The 25,473-nt window shown below is 28.3% G+C and overlaps 1 protein-coding gene across 4 annotated transcripts in view; it reads left to right on the top strand.

Moving 5' to 3' along the window:
- LOC107457564 (homeobox protein OTX2) overlaps positions 1-25,473 on the top strand; it is a 153,771-nt gene that overhangs the window by 88,046 nt on the left and 40,252 nt on the right. For 3 of the 4 annotated variants that reach the window (XM_071188097.2, XM_071188098.2, XM_016075745.4), the window contains one exon: positions 17,226-17,357. The exons of the other annotated variant lie outside the window; for it this stretch is intronic. In XM_071188097.2, the coding sequence (XP_071044198.1) occupies positions 17,226-17,357 (132 nt within the window). The remainder of the gene's footprint in view (positions 1-17,225; positions 17,358-25,473) is intronic. 4 annotated transcript variants of the gene reach the window in all.

Below are 25,473 nucleotides of genomic sequence, written 5' to 3'. Positions count from 1 at the left end.
AATCATTGTAATTAAATGAATATCACTGTGGAAATGATGGTAAAAATGAATTTTTTGGTATAGATCTTACGAATGCTGCACTCAGGATGTCAATCCGAATTTGATCCGGAATTTTTTTACTGTGTATGCGTCTGTTGTCCGTCCCCAGCAACTTTGTATGGGTAGTCCAAATGTAACATACGTTTAAATGCAGTAAAAATAAAGCGATGCAGAATGATTTTCGTTTATAACTCTTGTATATTACGCATAGAGATGCAATAAGTGGGAGAAAAAATCGGTTTATTTCCGGAAATTAATCGAGTTTTTAGAGAAGGAAACTTTTAAAATTGCTGGTTTTTAAAGAGTTTAAATTACCATTCAAAACGATACATTCGTATTTTCAGTGGAAGTAGCAGAAACCTTTTGAAAAGGAGCATCATGATTCATAAGTTGATTAACTTTTTATAGACATTTTAACTTCTTGCTTAATCTTTGATAGTATATTTTAGCAAAAGAACATTCTGCTTTATGTCATTGTTTTAATATCTTGCATAAGGAATTTAAAAAAACATGAAATTTTCCTTTTTACTTTTCATAATATGCATTTTTTAGGTGATATTTTTAAAATTTTTTTTTAATTTCAACTATTATATTCAATAGTTTGTTAATAAATTAATAAAAATTTATAACAATAAATTTAAAATTGACTTTTAATAATGTATGGCACGATTTTTCAATTGCTGTTTTAAGAAAAAAACATTGAAAAACAGGTGTAATTAAATTGAATTAAATAAAGATGCTCAAATACAAATGCAACTTTTTTATATTGTAGGTGTTATAATTAATGCATTAACCTCTCCATTTGTATCGAAACTAGGCAAGTTTTGATAGCCTTTTAAATTCCTAATATTCCTCAAAAGTCCGTTTATAATCCGTGAAACTCCAGTTTTTTCCCGGCTTTCAAAAGCTATGGGATTTTTTGCATCACTAATTCCGCATAATTTGCAACCCCTCTAGCGAAGCCGTCAAACGTTTTCGTCACAATGCACCTAATTTTCGATTCTTTTTACTAGCTAGGTTTTTTATTAAATCATTCTCTACAAATATGTATAAAAATAACTACTTTAACAAATGTTATTTTATATAGAATTTCTTACTAATATTTCTAAGAATTTGCAACTCCGCGGAAGGAGAATGCGACTCCCGTGCCCTATTTTTAGGCTATTATTCAGTCATATTTCGCAATCCATTAGGCCTGATTTTTTATTATAATTTGCAAAATGTTCTCTAAATAATGAATGTGTTAATTGGAAACTTGTCAAGTTATAAGCAAAAATGCAGCGAAAATGCGAATTTTTGAGAAAAATGATTCTACCACCACAAATACAAGGTTAATTCCAATTTCTAATAATACCTCGCAATCAAAAGTAATGCTTTCCTGTTTTAATTATTTTTTCCTACTTCTTTAAATACATGAATGATTAATACTTAATTCTTATAAGTTTAAAGCTTTTGGAATAAACTGAATTTGAAAAAAATATTTTCTTTGTGTTTTGCCGGTGGATTATCTTTGAAAAATATTTATATGCATTTTTTTAGCATATCTTCATAGCTTTTAGTTTATTTATTTCAGTTGAGTTCTAAGTTTTCCCGTTGTTTATTTCCTCTTGTGTTGTCATCTTCTCTATCTATTAAAGAATAAAAGCAACCGTGAGCAAAAGTTGTTTTTTATTTAATAATTTTAAAATGTATCAGGTTTTGAAAATCTTACGTTGTTACCGAGAATGATAAGTGAATGATAATATTTTAAAGTGAATGACAACAATCGGTTACAAATTAATATCAAATTAATTGACCAGACTAATTCCCCGAACCCACTATTCATCCACACGATATTTTGTCCACTTTTTTTCGTTCTGAATTGTTAATTAATAACAAAATCTGCCGAGTTTTCCGAGAACGGCTCGACCGGTTCTTTTGAACGAGTATAGTTATTAAAATATTTTTCTAAGTTTGATTTTTAAGCATGCATTACACTCGCAAAAAAATCGGGTTTTCAAAATCTTTCGTTGTTACCGAGAATGATGAGTGAATGGTAATATTTTAAAGTGAATGACAACAATCGGTTACTAATTAATGATGTCAAATCAATTGACTAGATAAATTCCCCAACCCACTATTCATCCATACGATATTTTGTCTACTTTTTTTCGTTCTGAATTGTTAATTAATAACAAAATCTGCCGAGTTTTCCGAGAACGGCTCGACCGGTTCTTTTGAACGAGTATAGTTATTAAAATATTTTTCTAAGTTTGATTTTTAAGCATGCATTACACTCGCAAAAAAATCGGGTTTTCACAATCTTTCGTTGTTACCGAGAATGATGAGTGAATGGTAATATTTTAAAGTGAATGACAACAATCGGTTACTAATTAATGATGTCAAATCAATTGACTAGATAAATTCCCCAACCCACTATTCATCCATACGATATTTTGTCTACTTTTTTTCGTTCTGAATTGTTAATTAATAACAAAATCTGCCGAGTTTTCCGAGAACGGCTCGACCGGTTCTTTTGAACGAGTATAGTTATTAAAATATTTTTCTAAGTTTGATTTTTAAGCATGCATTACACTCACAAAAAAATCGGGTTTTCAAAATCTTTCGTTGTTACCGAGAATGATGAGTGAATGGTAATATTTTAAAGTGAATGACAACAATCGGTTACTAATTAATGATGTCAAATCAATTGACTAGATAAATTCCCCAACCCACTATTCATCCATGCGATATTTTGTCTACTTTTTTTCGTTTTGAATTGTTAATTAATAACAAAATCTGCCAAGTTTTCCGAGAACTGTTCGACCGGTTCTTTTAAACGTGTATAATTATTAAAATAGTTTTCTAAGTAAGATTTTCAATCTTGGGGGGTACACTAGCAAAAAAATCGCTTCGACATTAAGCCGTCATTTGCAGCAACCATAATAAAGTGTTCAATCAAGTTATGTTGAACCCTATTGTATCATCCTGTTAATGAAGTGCGGTCATATATATGGTTCAACTTACAATGGAGACAATGTTTAATACGCTCTAAAATTTCTTACAGTGTAATACCGAATACTTTCTCCCGTATGTATTGATCATTGACTTAATAAACTTTGAAACGCGTCATTTTTATTTATTTTATTTTTAGAGGGACGGGGAATATCGTTCCTTTTAAGTCTATAGTAAGAAATGCGTTTTTTTTCCCCCTAGAACTCGCGCTTACTGCTGATTGGAGACTATTTTTAAAGCATAGTGTGCAAAAATGCTTCTCCTGAAAAAGACGAGGGAACAAAAGAAACTGCGTCAGAAGAAGAAAAAAAAGGGGGGAGGGAGGAAAAAGAATGTTCAGAAAGAGAAGAATTTAAGGAAAAATATTGCCATGGAGAAAAAAGCTGCTTTAATTAAACAGCGGAAAAGCTTTAAAAAGTGTCGAAAGATAAGTGGAGGTGAGGTGGTGCGCGAATTCGAAAGAATGTTTTTCTTTAAGAAAAAGTTAATTGAAATACACTGAAGGGGGTGGGAGATTAATCTGAAAATTATGTCTAAATCCGATAAAGTTTTTTTTTTTCGTTAAATGCAGACATTTCAAAAAGTTTGCATTAAAAAATGTTTCATAGCTCCCTCACCTGAAGTGGTAAAAGCTTTTCTCAAGAATCTTGCCTTCAATTTTTATTCTTTTTTTATAACAAAAAAATCATCATTGTAGAAAAAATTATAAAGGAGCGTTGGCAATCAATTCTGAGCAATGAACGTTAATGGAATAATTTTTATCAAGACGCGTTATTCATACTTTAAACGATTGCGCATTTAAAAATCATGAACAGAATTTTTAAATAGCTTTGTTTTAAGTCATGCAATTTTTACTTATTATTCAATGCTATTTTGACACTTTTAAAAAAAAAACTTTATTCTAGTACTTGTTAAGGGGTCACTTCCTGTTATTCAACCAAACATTATTGCATCCTTAAATTTTTACTTCTTTTCACCTTTTTTTTTTTTTTTTACATCTTGTGGTAAAGAGAGTATTGGCAATTGATTCTAAGCAATCAACGTTAATGAAATAATTTTTGATACGAGGCGTTATTAATATCATAAGAAATTGCGCATATAAAAATCTTGAACAGAATTTTTAAAGAATTATGCAATAATAGTTATAAGCGCACGCAATAAAATTAATGCAACAGTAGCTATGGGTATATGCAATAATAGTTAAATACAGCAATCAATTCAAGTTTGTGGTATTAAAAGATTATCAATTATATAAATGATTTTTATTTATTATTTATTGAAAAAATATTAAATAAGAAAATAAAGTTAAGCTTAAGTTTCATTTCTTACGATTAGTAATGAATTACCATAGTGTGCTGCATTTTATGTGTATTTATTTATATATAGTTTTATAGTACATTATTATTATAATGGTTAGTTTATTTAATATTTTATAAAACATTATTATACTATGTTTTTACATTTGAAATTTTTATTAAATAAAGTTGTTAAAAATGGGTAAAAAAATCAATTAAAATTAGATTATAAACATAAGATTTATCTAAAAAATGTTTTTTTCTACTAAATTAGTATTTCACACTGTTAGAATTTTATTCTAAAATCACGGTAAAATAACAGGCCACAGTCTATCTGTCCGATTAACCGTACATTTTACGGTTAAGAACAATAATTAACTTTACGGTTTTCAAACCGTTTGCAAGTTATGTTAGGCTTTTTGTTAGATATTTCCCATGGGTGTTAGGTTGTGATTGAGTTGTGTTTTGTCAAGTGAATAGAATGTGGTTTAATTAGTTTATCTAATGGTGGCATCTATAGTGAGTGATGGGAAATACTGGAGTTTCGAGTTAAGCAGTTTTACGTGCAGTTATCTATGCGAAAATGATAGTTTTGTATTCCAATAGTCCGGGGTTTCCAAGTAAGATCACTGGAAATTTCTCATGTGTAAAAGGAATGCAAGAAATATTGAGATGTCGAGGGTGGAATTTTAACTTCCACTCAGCCGGTCATGAGATTGACAGAGTAGCCCATATACCCAGCTGCAAGGAACTAAGTGGCTTCATAAGGTGCTCACCACGCATTTATTACTGTAATATTATTAGGCTACTGTCCTTTTGCGTTAGGCATCCGATAATGGAAAATAAAATTAGGAGTTCGTAATCCTTATCACAAGGATTAGCTTCCAGTTTTCGAAGAACGGGCGATTAATTCTCGTTGACTGTGGATCTATTTGGCATTGATAAAATTCTGGTTGTCAAACCGTATTAGATGAAAACAGTCAATAAACGATTTTTCTTACAAGTTAACAGTTTGAATGTCATTTATTTCTATGGTTTTTTAATTGTTTTGATCGAATAAATAACAATTAAATCAATTATTTTTTAAATATTTTTCTGAGATTTTTTTTAGCAGTAAATATGAAAGCTAGATTTGGTGTTACCTTGAAAAACGTGTTCCTTCAAACAATTTTTTGAGTTGTTCAAAATCAAATTCGGAGAGATATTACACCGAAATACTTTCAGTGTAATCATTTACTCAGATTACTAACCAGTGACAATTGCTTTCCAAACTATGAGTTGCTCTCTTTTTCTAAAACAGGATTACTAAACAGGACTACAGGATAATTATGTTTTTAATCATTTTATGTACAATTTTTATAATGACAATTTAAAATATTTTTTGGTTTTAAATAGAAAGATTCTAGGATTAATTAACACTTCAAAGGTTTTATATATTGATAATGATGAATGAAGGAAATCGTTTTAATGAATGAAAGAAACTAGTGTGTTTGCTACAATCGTTCCAATTACTACGCAACGGTTGCTTTTCAGGTTTAGTCTTGCTTTTTTATCCTGGCAAAGGATACGTAAACTAGATCAGAGGATTATAAAACATTTTGAATGTTTTATTTACGGTTGCATTGCAATTTAAACTTTTCTGCGTATTAATAGAAGAATTTAATAGTCGAAATTTAAAATTAGTCGATGCTTCAAATGGTGCATTAATCGTCAGGATAAATAAAGGGACTGCGCAGTGCATAGCATATTCCTCCAATTACAAACCAGTAAAGGTTGCAACTCAAACTATATGTTGCTCAACTCTTTCACAACCTACGGTATCATAAATAAATCGAGCAAACTTATATTAGTAACTATCCGTACTTAGCACGCATAAACTCGGAGAATGCGAGTTAGGGAAGTTCCTCTTTCTGTTTTCGCAGGTCCTGAATAGTTTAAAGTAGAATTATTTACACAGGATTTTGTAATTTTTTAATAATTTTATCAGAGATTAGTCTGATAATTTAAACATTTTCAGATTTTAATTGAAGGATTATAGAATTTATAATATTTCAAATGGTGTAGAAATCGCCATGATCCGTAAAGGAAACTAGTGTGTTCTGCACGAAGCAAATCCCACAGATTAATCACCAGTAAAGATTAATTTTTAGATTCTAGATTTTAATTGAAGGATTCTAGAATTTATAATGTTTCAAATGGTGTAGAAATCGTCATGATCCGTAAAGGAAACTAGTGTGTTCTGCACAAAGCAAATCCCACAGATTAATCACCAGTAAAGATTGATTCTCAAAGACCAAGATTGATTCTTACCAAGATTGATTCTTATTTATAATATTTAGATCAAAAGTATATTTTGAAATAAGGATATATTATTTTAATTTTACAGCAATGACACTGCGTTGCGGGAAAAACTGAGGAATCTAAGTTTCAAATTTTTGGTTCTAATCGGAGTAACCTCCTGATCTAATCGAATTCTTTGGAATAAACTGGGCATAGATGTCTGTAAGCAGATGTAAGTAAACACTTAAGATCTATGGATGGCTTTTCAAAAATTCTTGCACACATTGTCACATACATAGTCAAACATTGGTTAATTTGATGAAACGAATGCCTCAAACGGAGCTCTTATCAAGGTCAAGTGTGGGCTGCTGGATGAATTCAAACTTCTCCAATAACTCTGTATAAATAAAAACAAATTATGCATTTTTGTTTTCATACCTTAGCAATGTTGCTTAATTTGAAAACGAGACCAAGAAGTCTAATTTCAGATTGATGCGGTGCCTTCTAACATTTCTGGAAGTTCAGAGGAGTGCTCAGACTTTTGATAAGAACTGTATAGGAAAGTGGATTAAGACTGGTTAGCTAAGATTCGAAGGCTGGTTATAGCTAAACTGTTCGACTTAGAAATCAATATACTCATTGTTTAATTTACAACTATCAATAGCTTTCTAATTCTCCATAGAATTCTAATTATGAACCCAATTTAAAAGATAAGAAAACTCCTGGATTTAAACATCGGGACAAACTGGCCTTCGTGGAGGACTCTTTTGATGGAATTAGCCCGCATTTGTGTTACCTGGAAGGAAAAACCTCGAAAGCATCTCACGGTTAGCCTGACAGCAAGGCAACTCTAGCCCGTTTTCCATCTACTCCTGAGGATATTTACGACAGCACACTGGTCCGTGAGAGCCAGAAGCAAATTCGTATCGATCAGCCATCGATTCATGTCTCCAGAGCTACCACGGCTCCTCTACATGCGTTTGTTGCTTTTCGATAATTTATGGCCATAAATTTCTTTCGAACGAAGGAAGGAAAAATGGGTTATATTCACAGTTAATCTTTTCATAAAGAGCTAGATAGGGGAACAGTTTTTAAACATGTTGATCTGTTTTATTTTCCGTAATTTTTTTAACTTGCTTTCTGGATGTTCGAGTTCAGGCCCCATTTTTTTCTTCAAACATCTCTTAATAATAAAAATATTTAATAATCATTTTGGCTAAAAATCTGTGAAGAAAATCTTCTTCCGATTCGCGCGAGAGTTTCTTCTAAAACTCTTCCCCGTTTTCAAACATAATTGTTACTTAACATTTTTATTATTTTGGGGTGTTTGGGGATTCAGAGGCTTGAATATTTTGAAAACAAAATTTAAAAAAAAATTGATACATTTTTATGATTCTTTATAATTTAATGGGGATAAATTCACCAAAATCTTCCTCCTTTCTACAACTTTCATATTAGAACTTTTCACCTTTCTAGCCTCTTAGAAAAAATGTGACGTTAAAATAATAATTTTCCTTCGCGTACATAACTTAAAGATTTAGCGTGAAGGTTTGGAAAATTCCCTATATGAGAACTTTTAAACAAGTTCTCCTTACTCGCTTTTAACCAAAATTATGGCTAAATGTTTTTGCTATTAGGGGATGTTTAGGAGAGAAAGAGGAGATTTTCAAGACGCGAAATCGGTTTCAAATTATCGAAAAACTCTGAAAAATTATCATTTTTGATGATTTTTTTTTAAACAACTTAAGAGACAATATCCACCATATCTGCTTATAATGCTCAGGTTTTAAAACGCTCCTTAAGCAAAAAATAATCCTTTTTCCTTCCATCAAATCAAAATCGAGAGCAGAAAATTATCAAAAAGTGGTGATAAATATAAGGGGTGGAGTTCCCTTAAAATGCCAAGGGAGAGGAAAACACGGGGATCAGGAGGTGGTTTTAGTAAAAATGAGCAAAGATGGATTCAGAGCTTAAAAGGAAGGAAAAAAAAATAGCGCAGCACAATTATTATTTTTATTTATTTAATTTTTTAAGATCATCAGAATTTGCAAACTTTTTCCCATGCATGCTGTCCCTGTGCAAAACAAAAGTGTTTATAGGGAGTCTTTTTACGGTCTTCTATAAATAAAAATCAATAAAGAGCAAAGTATAAAAAGCCTTGTATGTGCACCCTTTGAAGAAGCCTTATAGAATACTTTCTTTCGAACACTTTATGTGGCTACATCATTTATATTTCCTGAAATAGATTTCTACTAATTATTCTTCCAAAGTTGTCTACAAAAACTCAAATTACTTTCCTTTTTTCTTATTTTTGAAATAGGGGAATATTTAAATGTCACCTGAATGATTAAAAGAAACGTAATTTAAAATTTCAAAACAAGTGCTATGTTTGTGATTTAGTATAAGAACAATCTACGTTGAATAAGAACTGCCTCATTAAAGGCTAAAAGTTATATAAACTTAAAAAAATACATTAAATACTTAAAGATGGGTGCATATTGAAATTTAATAGTTGGCCATAGTCTGAAAAATATTTAAAACTGCATAAAGAGATCTAGTAAATATTTTTCAGTTAATTTTACCAAGCAAAATTATTTATAAATTAAATATTTGTGTTAATGCTAACCAATTAAGTCCTTTAAATGACAGTGAAATTAAAATTTCTAACAATGTTATGAAATTTGTCACCATTTTTAAAATTTTTCCAGATTGTGACATTTTTATAGTTTTTAGTTTGTCACTTAAAATATACAACACAACAAATGCGTTAAATATTTATAAAAAGATGAGAGTACAGTGAAGTTTTTAAACATTTTATAATTTTTTATGTATCAAAAAAAATATTCAAGTATTTCAATCGCACTGAAAATTCATACGAAAATTATCTTAGACAGAGTGTATTAAGGTTTTTAGAAAAATGTATTACTAAAAAAAATTACATTTCGCCTACTGAGTAATGATTTCGACCTTGAAAATGAGGGGGCATCAAAAACATTGTCCAAAAATTTTAGACTGGAGAGAAAACGAGAGTTTATAAATGTTAAATTTAATTTTGCGTCCGTCTCTGAAACTATTGCAGAAATTCGGAAAATTTTTGTACGCAATAAATTTTTTTTTACTTAAGCACAACTCTATGTAAAATTACTTTTTACTGATAATTTATAACTGTTTATTGCAGAACTCAACAACGATATATATTTTTTTTAATTTAAGGTCTTAATTTTTTAAAAATAACTTTTGAACTGCGCATTTTTTTTATGATTAAATAAATTTAAAACTGGAACGGAATCAATCAGATAGATCTTGAGGAATAAAATTATATCTTTTTTGGACCTTGTAGTTTTATTGTTCGCTCTGAAATTGTTCGACCGATTTCATTTAATGTTTAGATTTTGTCAGTAAAAATTACGAAGTTTTTTTTTTAAAAAGTAACAATTTTGCATGTTTTAACATATATAACTTTTTGATTATTATTAATATTAATAATAATAAAAAACAAATAATTATAAATCATATTTTGGCATTGAATTATTTTTGGATCAACAGGTTTTCGAATCTTTCGTAAAAATGTTTGGATTTACAGAAATAAATTTAACAGGTTTGTGAAATATGCTAAAAATAAAATTGACATGAAGCGTCTCAAACTTTTGATTGATATCCTAATATATTCTCGGCGCTATATTTCCAGATTGCGTTTACCCTTTACATGTTTCGGGTAAAAACAAAAATCAGCAGAAAAATTATATATTTATCCAGAGAAGCAAATACATTCTTACGCTTGAATTCCTAAAATTACCGTCTTCCTTAAAAAGCATTCAATTAACTAATTACTACGTTTTTGATATTATCTTGCGTCATATGCATAATTAATTTATTCTCCTTAAAACATAAAAATGCATTTTCTTCAAAACTCCTACTGAAAGTAAACCTAGTCTTATTGAAAATATGTAGAAGCAAACTATAAGACTTTTCAATAGATAATAAATTGTCTTCAGCAAATTTAATGCACTAAAATCACACTTAAACTACCTAACAGAATTAAGTAATCGCTTTCTCAAATTGATCATGAAAACTAATATACATATATATATATATATATATATATATATATATATATATATATATATATATATATATATATATATATATATATATATATATATATATATATATATATATATATATATATATATATATATATATATATATATATATATACACTTATATATACACCGAAGAGCCATTACATTATGACCATCCTCCATCTATGACAATTGGGCTCGCCCAGGTTTTCATGGTTTCTCGCACAGGAACAATGTTTTCATGGGGCACATTAGGACCCATAATCCTCATAGAACAATCCCTGACGTCTCTAAGCTACTTGAACATAGTTGCAGACCAGGTTCACCCATTCATGCCAACAGTTTTCCCTGCGGGGGATAGTGCTTACCAACAGGATAATGCACCATGTCATAAGAGTCGAATCGTCATGGATTGGTTCGAGGAACATTCCAGTGACTTTCAAGTCATGTCTTGGCCCCCAAATTCACCTGATCTTAATCCAATAGAGCATTTGTGGTCCTACTTGGAAAACCAAATTCGTGCTGCCACGCTACCCCCTCGCAATGTGAGGGAATTGCAGGACCAGTTGGTGAGCGCTTGGTACCAGATACCTCAGACTACCTATCAGCACCTTGTGGAATCAATGCCACGGCAGGTGCTAGCAGTTTTGAGGGCTAAAGGTGGTCCTACGTGTTATTAGCAGGGTGGTCATAATGTAATGGCTCTTCGGTGTATATATAATATATATATAATATATATATATATATATATATATATATATATATATATATATATATATATATATATATATATATATATATATATATATATATATATATATATATATATATATATATATATATATATATATATATATATATATATATATATATATATATATATATATATATATATATATACCCATATCAATCTACCCTTCAGAAATAATAAATTTTGGTTTTAAACTGATCATAAAGACATGCCGAGTAAAAGAAAGAAAGAAAGTATCTCTAATGGCTACTCTAGAGACTTCTTACACGATTCAAGAAAAAAAAATGTGAATTGGTCACTTATTATGTCCAGTATCAAACACAAACTGTCAAACCTCGAATCAGAGAGTAAATTTGATCTTAAATATGAAAAAAAATAATTTCACTTTAGAACTGTTTTAGTCTTTAAAAAAATTGCCTTTATCGAAACTGTCTCCCGTGATACACAAAATTAATTCATAAATCAGCAGTAAACCTTAAATTAACTGTAGAGACACGTGGAATTAAAAAAAATACCCGCCTTTCGTAATCACTATTGGAAATTAACATCATTGCAATTAAACGCTTTTTCTTGCCATGCACAGAAATCACTCTATCAATTAAACCCGGAATTAAGTAGATGTATTCTTAAACTGATCATAAAAATACGTAGAATGAAAAAATAGATATCTAGCGATTACTTTAAAGGGGATTGATTCTATGCTATGTCTAGCGATAGATAAAACTGAATTTACTGACCAATCAGAATTCAATAAAGTCTGAATTGATCTGAAATAAATTAATTGTAAAGTCATGTTGAAACAGAAATTATAGATTTTAACTCAAACGGTCCTTGTAAGAGATATCATAACGAAAATACATTCATTTTTGTTCAATTTTCAATTGCAAAGTAAAATATAAAAGAAAGTTTTTTAAAAAAAAAGTAAGGGCAAGAGTGACTGAAATCATTGTCTTGACATGCCGATTTCGGTTGGTCTCTGAATCAGAACACAGAAGTGCTCCAAAGCGATGGCTCTATTCATGGGATTCACTTAATGGGAAAATTATTCACTGTTAACATTCATTATTTGGGTACCCTGAAGGAAATAGAACCTATGTGGATTCTGTTTGGTAGAATGAGTCATTGAAGTATCAGAATTTGAGGTGGATAGCCATTTTGAATAAATTTAAACCTACTGCCATATTTGTATTACTTACGCACTATGGAGTAATTGTTTAAAAATATTCTACTGTAAACGGGTGTGTCAGCATTTAGGAAGGAAACTGTATTTTCTTTCATTTTTTATTTTATTTTATCCATTCTTGAATTTTTGTCCTAAATGAAGAAAAACATTGTAAATTTGTATTATTTATTTATTTAATATTATTTTTTTTAATACGATGTTTCACCGTTAAGATCTGAAAAGGGTATTCGTTTGTGAACTTATAACGTGTCACACGGGAAATATTTATTTTAAGAGAGTTTTTGCATTTTCACGCAGGTTCTGCGCACCACAGGTACAGCAAAATAATCTTAGTTCTCTACATAGCATGCAAAAAACATAAGTATGCGAGAGTGCGAAATGGTTAAGTGAAAGTGCATAATCCCTCTATTTTACAACCAAAGTAACGAAGATCAAGTTTAACATAGCTTTTGTCTAATTACTGAAGATGTATTCTGCAGGCAATGATTTCGATGTTCTACAGGTTTTCCAAGTTACTAAATTTGGGTTTCTTTCCTATACACTATTTCCCTATGTAATAGCATTAGAAAACTGGTTTTCTATAAGGGAAAAAATGCGGAATGCATACATGACATCCCGAGGGTTAAGCATATTGAAAGGTAGTTCCAATTAATCAAAGCAATCTAATTAATCGAAGAAAGATTCATGTGAAAATGTAATTATTTTGATTTCACTTTCATAAAATTCTGTGTGATTTAAAAATAATTCGTGTGTTTGTTCGATTCTTTGCTAGGCAATAACTTAATACACTTATGCTAGACAATAACTTAAAATCGGTTCAAATTATTGTTTCAGAAAACCAAATGCCTACCGTTACTCATAGTAGTTATATGTATAAAAATATATATTTTAATTATATATATGACACAATAAAGACAAAAAGAATAAAAATAAAAGTGCATGTATATATATATATATATATATATATATATATATATATATATATATATATATATATATATATATATATATATATATTTAACTTATAAAACAAGTTAAAAATATAGAGAAAGAAAACGTGGAAAATAATAACGATTAACGAAAAGAGAAAAAAAAATATTCAAGCAAAACATTTTAAAAAAAATATATTAAAAAATTCGAAAACAAAAAAATGAAAAGATATAATCTCTTTATCAGCTCTCACGATTTCAAAACAATGCTTTCTAATACTTTGCTTTCTAATACTGTATCAATATATATCAATACAATAGTGTGAAGACACTCTCAAAAAAAATTATTTTTAAATATATATATATTGCTATCTTTTTCTTTTCTTAAAGCTTTTTTTATCAGCTATGACATCGGTACCGATGACCATAAATTTTTGAATGAGAAGATTTTATAACTCTCTCAGTCTCTGATAGCATTCACTAGTCTTTATTAGAAGGCTTTTTTAAATTTTCAATGGTATCCTAAAATTGTTCTAGTGGATTTTATTTTCTTACAAATAGTGAAACGATTGTATTTGTTTTGTAATTGTATTGTAGAAACAAAGATAATACTTAGTTTTATTTTCTCTTTGCATTAATCAGCATGTGGAGAATTTGTTTTGCTCAATAATAATTTTTTTCACTGTTAAAACTATGCGTCTTAGAAACTACGAGAGATAATTACATTTCATTTGGAATATAATTTTTAATATACCTTTACAAAATTGATAAAAAGTTATTCTGATTTTAAACATTAACGTTTTAAAAAGAAATAGAATATACAATTTGTGACTGAAAATTATGTTTAATTTTTTTCAAAAGTAAAAATTTCAAATTTTTCAAAGGCACATTAAGGCATGTCTATTTTATTCAAATATATAAATAAAAAAATATAATGTGTTGGCTCAAAAAATATATTTTTGGTTTCATAAAAATTTGTCAACATTTATTCTTTTTCAAATTCTTTTAATGTCTCATAGAAAATTTGCCATATTTTGTGTGCTTATTAAAGGGTGTTACTGGAAATGCGTTTTAAAAAATATCTTGGACTCTAAATCTGCAGTTACTAGGGGTTACTCAAATCGCTTTTCAATTTAAGATATATGATAATTCAAGATCATTAACTCTTGAGATAAATTAGTCGTAAAACTTGGGTCTACAGTTACACTTTTGGTTTACATATATGAATGTATGTTTAAGACAAAAACGAAATTTAAACATGATGGCTTAAGTTACCTCTTAATATGGGGTAACTAAAGCCAGCAATGAGAATTCAATATTCGATTTATGTTTGTTGGTGATGGGGTAGTAAAAGGCTAAAATAAGTATACATTTATTGTTTGAAGCATTTATTATTTAAAATAAAAATATTAATTGTTCTACATATTTAGTGTTTTGAATTCAAAATCAATGAATTTAAAAATACATAAATAAATCGAATACTTTCTGGTGCATACATATAAAAGTTTTAGTTGATATAAAGCTTAAAATTATTCATAGAGAGTTTAATTTTAAAAAAATATGAGTTCAGTGATCAAAATTATGAAATTCTGATGAAATTATCTTAATAAATATTTAAAATTTTACCTTCGAAGCAAAATATGGGATCCCAAATTTCCCCTATATATTAATATCTTTAGTTATCCCAGTGTCTTAAATAATACCGAATGACGGAATTTTTTTTAAAGCCGTATTTAGAGACAGTTGTAAACAATTGTTTTGAAAAGTCACCAGTTAGCTGTTATATATATAATATATATATATATATATATATATATATATATATATATATATATATATATATATATATATATATATATATATATATATATATATATATATATATATATATATATATATATATATATATATATATATATATATATATATATATATATATATACCAGTTTTTTCAGAATTTCTCTGTATATTTAACGGTTTAATGCCGTTTTGTTGGCACAACGGTTTTATTTCGTTTTTTTCCAATAATCACAAATGGATTAAAGCCGTTAGTTACAATTCTAGTTTTGGCGTACAGTTTTGTATTCCATACTATAATAATTTAAAATTTTTTAATCCAATCATTTTAAAATTATTTTCTATTCTTGCTGTTACTTTCAGCAATAATTTCATGGTTTTGATCATCGTATAAATAAAATTGTGATTCGACTTTATAGTCAAAATGATACAATATTGAAGCGAAATTCTCACTATCACTATTTCTGCATAATAAAGCTCATGAGCCACAGTAGATTAGGGGACAGAGCATGTGCCTCTCAATGAAAAGACCTAAGTTCGAATTTCAGTTATGACTAGTTCTACCAACGTGAAATATCCGCATCTGGTGAGAGTACAAGTTTACTTCGTAACTTTCACAGAGAAAACTTTTATTCATATGGCGAAAATCTGCAGAGACAACAGATTTATTTTTATCTGTAATTTTTGTTGAAAATACTTGTTTGGCTACGGTAAAAAAACCAGCTTGATTGCGGAATTTTTCTTGTAACTTTTTGAGATTTTTTTTACAGTATATATATCTATAAATTCAGGTTAATTTTTTTTCCAAAAAAATATTATATTTAGAAAAGAATTGAAGTTTTACTTTGAGATTAAAGGCAGTAAAGCTATAGCTTTTTTTTTCCTTCTATAATAGAATTTCTATTCAATACGAAAGAGCTTTTATAAACAGCTTTTAGGTTATTTGCTAATTTTTAAAGTCTCTGTTGTCTGATAAATTAACGCGTTTTTGTATAGAATTAGGCTATATTTATAATTGTTGTTAGATTTTTATAGTTATTTATAACTGTTAGGTTACGTTTTGCATATCTTTTGCCAACAACTCCAAGACTAATTATGAAAATAGTGCAAAATGTCAAAATGAAAAAAGCCACAGTTTTGTGTAATTGAAAAGCATATGTAATTTAAATTTTAAATACTTGGAAACTTTCACCTGTGTTGCGTTATCAGGGGTTATAGAATTCACAAAAATTGAGAATTATTCATTAATTTGATTGATTTTTATCGATGTCGAAAAATCTCGCCAAATAGGCGATTTTAAAATTTTCGAAAATTTTTTAAGAATATTTTAACTTTTTTTCAGCTTTAAAGCTCAGATAATTCTTACATGCGGGATGAAGACCAGATAATTCTAACGGGAACATACTGCTTATAGCTTAAAACAAGTTTTTCCTCGAGTTTGAAGCACCTAAACTGTGGCTTTTTTATTTTTCTTTTGAAAGAAAAGCACCGGTTACAAAATTTTACTTTAAGTTAAGGATAAATGAAGAGGTGAGAGGATGAAGGTTCTAAGTGATATCTAAATGAATTATAGCCTTAACATTTAAACATTGACAGTAAGAAATAAATCAAGCCCTGCCTATATTTCTTTTACCAACTAGCGAAACTTATAAATCAATAACACTCAGTTAAACTTGCGTATTATAGCGTTCTCAATTCGTTTGCCATTGGCAGGTTTTTTAATGTTCGACTATTTGTTGCTTTAAACTTTCTCCACAATTTAGTAAATCAAACCCTGTCACTTAGAACCTTTTATCTACTTTGTCTATTAATTACCAAAAATACTAATGTTTTTGATGATGTTGATTCCAAACAAAGCCTTTATCCTTGTTTTAGGGCAATTATGTAGGGAGCTGAGTGACAAAAATATCGTTCGCGATAGTGTTTGGCCGAAAAGTTGTAAATACTTCATGTGGACCAAAGATCAGGGACCCTGTTCGGTGAACTATGGAGGACAGTTCCACTCAGGTCAGTGCCTACATTTTCCTCCGACTCACATAGTTTCTTTTGCTAATCCTGACAGACTGTCTCTGTTTTGCATAAGGACATTTTTATTGTCCACCTTTATTAAAGTCATTCAATTAGGGAAAATTTTGTGAAATAAGTTTAACAAAAAAGCGCAAATACCACAAGTGGTTTCAGGTTTTACTTGGAAGAGCTCTCTTTTGTGTCCAAACACAGAATGAGAAGACAAATTAGTATTTTATGTACGTTTCAATACATCCCTGAGGATGATCCGAAGACACACTGAGAAATATGGTAAAATTTATCAGGTCTATAGAAATATCTCGATAATTTCTACCGAAGCGTTTTGGTAAAATTGAATGTGGTTTTACAGTGAGAAAAAATTTGAGAAATCTGGTAAAATTTTGTAATTTTTATGATGATACCTTAAGACTAGATATCTTAAGTTCATGAAAACCGTTTATTCGGATAAATCTACTTTTTAGTTTTTTTTTTTTTTTTTACTAAGTAAGTGAGTACTTTAAGAGTTATAATTTTTAAAACCAGAATTTCTGGTAAACCGGTACTATATTTTTCGGAAATTTTTTCAAATGATTGGTTTAAATATCGTATATTTTGGTTTTATTTACCAGAATTTAGTTATTTATATATATTTTTTTTAACAAAAATGACCTTACCATACACTATATTACCAGTATTTTTTTCCGTGCATGCCTTCACTATTTTGACCCTTAGCAGCGAAGATAGCTCCCCTCCCCCTTTAGTAACCCCGACGATTTACGTACATATTTACGGTAGAATAGCTTAATGAGAACCAATACTGCACACCCACGGTCCCTTCGCAGGCTGATCTACATGGTCACTGATCTCTACCAGTGATGCTTGACTTCGATGTTCTTCTGGTAAACGTGTCTTTACGATTTGTGGAACAAATAAACGCATTCAAAAAGGTCCATTCGTGAAAAAATACGCAATTATTATTGGGCAGATTAGATATTAAATGCGCCATTATGAGTTCATCTTTCTTTGGATTCCATCTTTAAGAGTTCATCCATGTTAAGATTCAATAGTTACGAAATCATCTATGTTTGGATTCAATCATTATGCGTTTTTCTATGTTTAATGTTTAGACATAGAATCATATTCGTGTGTCATCAGACATCAAAAATATACATTTACTCTATGTTTGGACATGAATGAAGGCTCTTCATTATAAAACTGAAAATACAGTATGTCTGCTTATTTTTTGTACCTTTTTCACGTTGTTTAGCTTTATCCATAAATCAGTGCTCGTACAAGTTATAATAATTCTGAGATTATGAAACTGTTTTTAGGGCCCTTAATGCTTTTATTTGAAATTTGCTTACTTATTTTCAAGTTTTTGAAATGTTCCTTTTTTAGTCATTTTTTTTTCTTGTAGGGTAAATTTTATATTTAAAATGTTCTTGTTTTTGACGTCTTGTTGACGTATTATTACTGGCTATTTTAAAATTGCCGAAAACATCAAAGTTCTTAAAGAGTTTTTATTTTTTCCGCTTGTGTTTCAATTCAAACTTAATAAGTGATCCATTAAAGTTAGAATTCTTAAAAAAATAGTCATTCTTGTGGACATTTCAGGCATGCTCTTTACAAGGAAGCAAATTACTTAAAGTTATTTATAAGTAGAAATTAACTAATATAAACTCCCAAGACAAAACTCTGGATGGGATCTTCAAGACATTTTAATGGTTTATGCTGGTTTCTTGATGGCCCAACACTATTTGATGATAACCATCATCCAACCGTTATATTGTAATGGATTTTGAAGGGCCAACAAACCTCCATCTTTTCATATTGGAAGATTATTTTTTACTATGTGATGGTCAACCAACAAGTTATGTTAGAAATTCTTTGACCAACAAATTCCATCATTTCATGATGGAAAATGTCATTTTAGTACTATGATGGACAACCCTCAAATGATATTTTGGTATTGGTGAACCAACAACACCCATTATTTGATTATGGGAAGTATTAATTCACCATTACTAGACTAGTAACCTATCAAATAATATTTTCTATTAATAATAGAGCTTCATCCTTTATTTCAGTATAGAATAAGTTATATTTCACATTAAATAATGATGTATTCTTCATCTCATGGGGACAATACTTTGTGACGAATATTTTTCAACATGAAGTTATTTGTACATAGCAACTATATTTTAAAAATATCAATTTGTTTGTTTATAAATGCCAATTGTTAGTTAAATAAATTAGAAATACATTTAATGGAAACTACCAATAAAAGTCTATTATTTTTTCTAAGTAGAAAAAACAATTAAAGCAATGTGAGTGTGCGGCAATTGATGTGGGTGAGCGGCAATGGTGGAAAAAATACTCTCTTTGCTTGTTTTGGTGAGCAGCTAAAATGATCATAGCTAGGGAATGTAAAAGGTAAGTTCCACTGTTTGAAGTGAAGGAAGCCTAAACCCAAGCGAAGAGAGAGAGAGCGATTGATTCAACATATAAAGTTGGGTTAATTTCAATATCGGAGTGTTGGGCAGTCTTGATTGTCCCAACAAAAAGCTTGATGATTTGTAGTGGAAAATCATAAGGGTAACCAGTAAATTATATTGGATCATGATGGATTTCTTTGTTGGCTCATTATAAAAATCCATCATATTATGATAGCATGCTATGTTGGCCCAACATGAAAAGATGCCTAACTTAGGATTTTGGGCAAATTTAATGATCCCATCAAACTGTTTCTGGGGAAAATTCAAGATTGTAACCGTCACATTTATATTGGTCCTTCAATGGAAAATCAGCATGATTTTCTGCCTTGAGGATTATTTGAAACAAATAAGAGTCCCCTAAAAGAAGTCCTTTCTTTAACATATTTCACAAATATTCCTTTCAAGTGTTTCCACTCTATCATAGGTAGCAATAAATAATTGAAAATGATTGGAGAATTATTAATTAAACAAATTTAAGAATGTTGTTCAAATTTCCTTCAATCTAATGTTCTTAAAACTCGTTCATGCTATCTGGTCTAATCTGTAAGAAGGGGAAATAAAATAAATATTTTTTCACACCTAAATGAAATTCACCAAAATCAATGGAGCAATTGGCAGGAAAAACGTTTTTTATTTTTGCAAAATTATGACTCTATATTGACATTTAACGCATTGGAGGGACAAAACTTAACATAAAAGTAATGAATGACTAAATCAGAACAGTTTTAAAATAGTATATAATTTGTATGAAGCATTATTTCCTATAAGCCGTCTGAAAACAGTTTGAAATAATTTTTTCGTTCATTTTTTCTTATACTAAAAAATAGATCACTGTTAAGAAAAAAAAAATTTTTTTTAAGAAAAAAAAATATTTGCTGAACAGGAAGTGCTAGTTTTACAGAATTAAACACTGCATTTTCAACCAACGGGTGCTCGTATACTTTAGAAAAAGTTGGAGTGTTAACGGGTTTTTTCTATTTACAGATGTCTAGATGTGCATCAATTTAATTTTGATACAACTAAAATATTTTTTCAAATTGTAATTTCAAGACGAAGAAAACATCGACTTATCGATGGACTTTCTTTTTAGAAAAATAAATATTTTATTGTCTAGACTATCAAAAAAAGATTTATAGGGTTCATGAAAATATTCTATGTTAATTTTACTGATTATTGCCAGAATTTTTTCCGTCAAAATTATTAAAAAATCATTCCGCTGTTCTTACGAAGCGCAAACGATTTATCGGTTAAAAACTAGAAAATATTTGAAACATCAAAATATCGAATCAAAATATTTTAAACTGCCTTCAAATCAGAATATTTTAAATTGCTTCAGTTGTTGTAATATCTTGTTTTTTAAATTCATTTTTATATCAGGTTGCGGTAATTGAAATTTTTTGTTTTATGCCTTGTCTCAGATATTAAAAAAAAAATCTTCTAATAAATTTGTAAGATTTCATTCGATTAGTCTATCTAGGGCTTGGGACTTTTAAGAGCTTGTTTTTAAACAGTGGCTTAACTAATATCAATTTTCGCTATAAATGAAATCGTTAACATTAACAACCAATTACGTCACCATTAGTTCCTGGTTTAGGGGCAATTTTAAAATTGCACCATGAACTTGCAGAAATTAGTTTACTGGCATTTTCCAATCAAAAGTTCAGTTGAGATTCCCCCCCCCCTATAATAACTCCTAAATAACACAAATAACAGTTTTAACAGTCATAACTACAAGACAACCATATTCTATTAATCTAAATCAGCAACTGAGAAATATTTAGTTGCGGCAAATCATATTCAATATTGTAATAAAATCAATAGCCATTTTAACGGTTAGAATTAGGAACTGATATTCATCATAATGTTCTAAATCTACAAGTGAGAAATATGTATTTAAAGCTTTTAAATCCCATTCAATGTCGTAGCAATAAAAAAAGCAATTTCAATTAACAGAACTGTGAAGCGATATTTATTATATTCTATTGCTCTAAATCTGCAAGGTACTTAAATCTGCATAAGTTTTTAAATCCAATTCAATACTGTAGTTATACACAAAGCAATTTCAATGAAGGGAAATTTATCTTAACTACATATATTCATCTAACTCAGAATTATGAAGTGATATTCATCATATTCTATTGTTCTAAATCTGCAAGTAATAAATATTTATTTGACTTTTGAAATTCGTTTTCAATATTGTATATCAGGGGTGAAGATATCCCCCAATATGAGCATCGGGAAACCCCAAAAATACTATGTGAAGTATTTGCCCACCTGTAATCAGGTGGGGTTTGTTGTGATCACGTATGGCCTCCCTTCCCAGCTTATCTGGACCAAATATGCACTATACTTGATTTTTAATCCGAAGCTTTGAAAAATATCCTTGTTGTAAACATGGCATATGTCGTTTACTCTTTTCCAACTATTGTTGCCAACCGTATTCCACAGCGAATTAAAACATCAAAAAGGAAAATATATTACATTTTTCTAATCCCTGTATTCACATAAAAATTGAGGTAGACGGCCTAGGCTTAACACTAAAATTGTTTTTCAAATAACTCAATATTTTTTTGCATTTTTTTTGTAAACATAAAATGTCACTTAATATTTACTCAAATAGCCGAAATGCTTTCCTTTCCTCTCGCTTTCTCTCTCTCTATAATATATATATATATATATATATATATATATATATATATATATATATATATATTATATATATATATATATATATATATATATATTATATATATATATATATATATATATATATATATATATATATATATATATATATACATATATATACATATATATATATATAGTATATATATATATATATATATATATATATATATATATATATATATATATATATATATATATATATATATATATATATATATATATATATATATATATATATATATATATATATATATATATATATATATACATATATATATACATATATATATACATATATATATATATATATATATATACATATATATATATATATATATATATATATATATATATATATATATATATATACATATATATATATATATATATATATATATATATATATATATATATATATATATATATATATATATATATATATATATATATATATATATATATAGTACCTGGCCGTATTATTAGACGCACTATAAGATTCGGTGCAAAATCTTAATTATCAGGTGATACTATTCAGTATTACTGTTTTGCCGTGGCTGAAACCAGTTTGTACTTGTTTACGTTCACGCATCAATTAGTTAGCATTGTAATGCAATACGTTAAAAAATAATATATCAATGAAAATAGGAATTATATAAAAAACCTCCTAAATAAAGACCCATTACCATGTGTGTTTAAACATAAAAGTATAGCATATAAACTCGCGCAAAACATGTAATTATTAAAACACTACAGTGCGTCGAATAATTTGGTCTAATTATCCTAATATACTAATATAATACCTGATGTAATAAATATTCTATATTTATCTAACATATCGTCTAATTTATCCTATCGTCGAATTTATATTATCTATTGCTGAATTTTTAAAAATGCTGAATTTTTTAAAAAAAATTATGTAAAAAATTTAATAAAATATTGTTCCAATACTGTTCTTTTATGTGACTTTAGTGAGTAAAACAATTAGGCAATTTTTATTTAATCCTTTTTTAAAAGCTAACTATAATTATGACTGGAAATAAATGTCAATATGCATATTTTTTTCAATATGAATTAAAATTTATTGACGTTAAAGCGCAAAATTTTTAGTTTCATCAAAAATTAGAAACATTAAAGTTTTTTAAATATTTTCCAGAGGATTTGTAAGCTTTTTTTTCTTAAAAAGCACAAGTAAATTTTTAAAGATGCGCTTCCTTCTTATAAATTATTGAAATTATAACTCAATGTTTGTTTGAAATGTTATTTTTAATTTGGATGAAAAAGAGATGCATTAAGAATAATTTTCAAAATACTGCTCCTCATAACTCTTTTGAGTTGCACCTCAATGTTTATTTGAAAACGTAATTTTTAACGTGAATGCAAAAGATACGAAATAATTTCTAAAACACTGCTTCTGATAAACCTTTCAAAATGAAAACATGATTTTAAATGTAGGTGCAAAAAATATGAAATAATTCCAAAAACACTGCTTCCGATAAACCTTTTGAAATGAAAATATAATTTTAAATATAGATGCAAAAGATATGAAATAATTTCTAAGACACTGCTTCTGATAAACCTCTCGAAATGAAAACATAATTTTAAATCTAGGTGCAAGAAATATGAAATAATTCCAAAAACACTGTTTCTGATAAACCTCATGAAATGAAAACATAATTTTATATGTAGGTGCAAAAAATATGAAATAATTTCAAAAACAATGTTTCCGATAAACCTTTTGAAATGAAAATATAATTTTAAATATAGATGCGAAAGATTTGAAATAATTTCTAAGACACTGCTTCTGATAAACCTCTCGAAATGAAAACATAATTTTAAATGTAGGTGCAAGAATAAACCTTTTGAAATGAAAATATAATTCTAAATATAGATGCGAAAGATTTGAAATAATTTCTAAGACACTGCTTCTGATAAACCTTTTGAAATGAAAACTTAATTTTAAATATAGGTGCAAAAGATACGAAACAATTTTCAAAGTACTATCCCTCATACATCGTTTGAATTGCAATTCAATGTTTGTTTGAAAACGATTTTAAATTTGTAGGGAAAAGATAAGGATAGTTGCGGAAATAGAGGCAAATGAGTGCGACACTTTTTTCTGTTTTTTAAACTGTAACGTACTTTTATTGTCAAGGTATACACAGTATAGTAAAGAAGAAAAAAAAACTATCGAATGAGTGAGTATAATGAATGATTGAGTTGCAATTTGAATGTTAATTTGCCACCCCCTCTTAGAAATCTCCCACCTGGGATTGATGCCGTGAGAAAGGGGAATCTAACAAATAGAAAATTCTATGAGAGTTCTTAATCCGTTCGAAGGAGTGGCTTGTGTTATAACACCTGGAATAGTTTTACCTTTTTTCGATAAACATCGGTAACAATTTAGTTTTAGTTTAAATATTATATTATTCATAGCTTCATTATATGTATGTTACGGTCACTATAATTAATCGGTTTATATTAATAATCGCAGATTAGTATTAATATTAAGCAAGTAAGTCAGTTAAAGGTTAAAAATTTGTCAGAATTTATAACATTCACCGGTAATTATTAATAATTACACTGTAATTTGGTCAATGTCATAATTTTCAACGCATTTGTTATTGTTATTATTATGATCGTTGATAATTATTAATAATAGTCAGATTTATTACTTTAACTGTAGCATGCACAGATTTTTTTTGTTAAAGTAAATGCATTGAAATAAATCCACTATGTGTTTCGAATTCTATACAATTGATAAAACCTGTATTTAGGAATCATATTAAAATTTAAGAACTCAGGATTTCAAAAATTATCATTCATGATATATATATATATATATATATATATATATATATATATAACATAATATATATATATAACATATATATATATATATATATATATATATATATATATATATATATATATAT

The sequence above is a fragment of the Parasteatoda tepidariorum genome, chromosome 12, assembly GCF_982258835.1.
Source record: "Parasteatoda tepidariorum strain Cologne lab strain chromosome 12, Ptep-v5.0, whole genome shotgun sequence".
Classification (NCBI taxonomy): Eukaryota; Metazoa; Arthropoda; class Arachnida; order Araneae; family Theridiidae; genus Parasteatoda; species Parasteatoda tepidariorum.
The sequence above is the reverse complement of the archived record's forward strand: the minus strand, read 5'-3'. Positions and strand labels throughout refer to the sequence as shown.